This window comes from Empidonax traillii, unplaced genomic scaffold (genome assembly GCF_003031625.1).
Source record: "Empidonax traillii isolate 1590-97213 ecotype Southwest subspecies unplaced genomic scaffold, ASM303162v1 scaffold3186:size17128, whole genome shotgun sequence".
Lineage (NCBI taxonomy): Eukaryota > Metazoa > Chordata > Aves > Passeriformes > Tyrannidae > Empidonax > Empidonax traillii.
The window spans coordinates 1-1,878 of record NW_020958379.1 but is presented as its reverse complement, the minus strand read 5'-3'; the positions used below and the strand labels follow the sequence as shown (position 1 = coordinate 1,878).

General features: G+C 56.3%; 1 protein-coding gene across 1 annotated transcript; it reads right to left on the bottom strand.

Annotated features, from left to right (window-relative positions):
• Window positions 1–1,139: 1,139 nt before the first annotated feature.
• On the bottom strand, window positions 1,140–1,874 carry LOC114072428 (zinc finger protein 239-like; the record flags this gene model as incomplete). The annotated part of the gene is made up of 1 exon (XM_027910326.1): window positions 1,140–1,874. A coding segment is annotated over one exon (735 nt), but the record flags the coding sequence as incomplete, so codon positions are not given.
• Between the last annotated feature and the right edge of the window lie 4 nt (window positions 1,875–1,878).

The window sequence follows — 1,878 nt, the reverse complement described above, 5'->3', positions numbered from 1 at the left end:
AGCCATCAAAGAAGCGATCATGGAAGCAGAAAGAGCTAATGCTGTGTGCACTGGGGGTGCTGGGAGCCCCCCCGGCTGCGGGCGAGGAGCTCTCGGGTGAGCGGGGGGTGGGAAGGGGGAGGTCGGTGGGAAAAGGGGGGTCAGAGGGGATAAAAGGGGTGGTGGGACCCCAAACTGAGTGGGAGGGGAGTGGGACCCTCCAAAAGTGGAGGGGAAGGGGCACTGAGGTTCATGGGAAATGGGTGGGAAAGTTGAGAAGAGTGGGGAAAGGGCAGGGTGGGACCCCCAAACTGAGCATGACGGGGCTGGGGAGTGGGGGATGATGTGGAAAAGTGGAAGAGAGGGGAAAATGTGGGGGTTGGGACCCCTATAATTATCTGGCAGGGGCTGGGGATTGAGGACCATTAAAAATTGGAGGGAAAAGGGAGAAGGGTGGAAAAGGGGGAGTGGTCTGGCAGGTCTGATGGTCCCATGGGGGTCTTCGGGCAAAAGGGAGTGGGGAAAGGGTGGTGCCTGCCAGAGCTCTCAACTGACTGTGAGGTGCTGGGGCTGCTGGATCCAATCTCAGCCTTGGGTTATGCCAACAGGTTCAGTTTAGAGGAATTACAGAGGTGGGACTGAACCACTTTTGTCCCCCAGGGCTTTAATGATGGCCATTCAGATCTATTGATAGAAATGAATTATTTAGGGTTACAAATGATTAGACTAAAGATCTTCATCAGAATTATTTACTGCACAATAGAAACACTACAACTACCAGTAGGACAGCAGAAGATAGGACAGTGCTCTACACTAAAGCAATTGTTGAAGCAATTCTACTCAAGCTGGCACCAAAGCAAGAATTATGAATTAGAGAGGGATGGAACTCCCCCAGACCAACGCTCGTGGGGAGATCTCTGCTCTCAACCTCCAGCACTGACCTTGGGGGGCCCCAGCCAAGGCAGGAATCTCCACACACCCCCCAAGAAGGGTTCTGTTGGCACAACCTGCCCCTGGCAAAGGGGACTGGCCCTTTCTGGTAGAAAGGGATGGACTGACAGTCCCTGGACTCCAGGGGTTGCCTCACCATCAGGGGGGTCATTCGGGGTGGGAGCAGTGACTGAAGCTCTTCTCACAGTCGAGCACTTGTAGGGCTTCATTTACCGGTGGGTCCGTTGGTGTCTGGTCAAGTTGGAGCTGTCGCTGAAGCTCTTCCCACACTCCTCACACTTGTAGGGCCTCTCCCCGGTGTGGATGCGCTGGTGTTTGATGAGGGTGGAGTTCAGGTTGAAGCCCTTCCCGCAGTCGGTGCAGCGGAAGGGCCTCTCCTGTGTGTGTATCCGCTCATGGACGAGGAGATGTGTGCTGGTCCTAAACCTCTTCCCACATTCCAAGCACTTGTAGGGCCTCTCCCCAGTGTGGATACCTTGGTGTTTAATCAGGCTGGATCTATCAGTGAAGCTCTTCCCACATTGCCCACACGTGTGGGGCCGTTCCCCACTGTGGATGAGCTGGTGCCTGCAGAGGTTGGACCTGTGCCTGAAGCTCTTCCCACATTCCTGACATGTGTAGGGCTGTTCCCCAGTGTGGATGCGCTGGTGTCGGATCAGGGTGGAACTGTCCCTGAAGCTCTTCCCACATTCCCCACATGTGTAGGGGCGTACCCCAGTGTGGATGTTCTGGTGGCTGAGGAGGTTTGAGCTCTTCTTAAAGCTCTTCCCACATTCCAAGCACCTGAAGGGCTTCTCCCTGCTGGGAGGCTGCTCAGGGACCACCAGCTCGGAGCTCCGGCTCAAGCTCCGGCCGCCTTCCCGGCACAGGACGGCTCTTTCCTCCTCACAGCTCCCTGGGCTGGCTTTGCAGCCCCTCCTCCGGGGGCATCTCCGGGCCTTTTCCTCC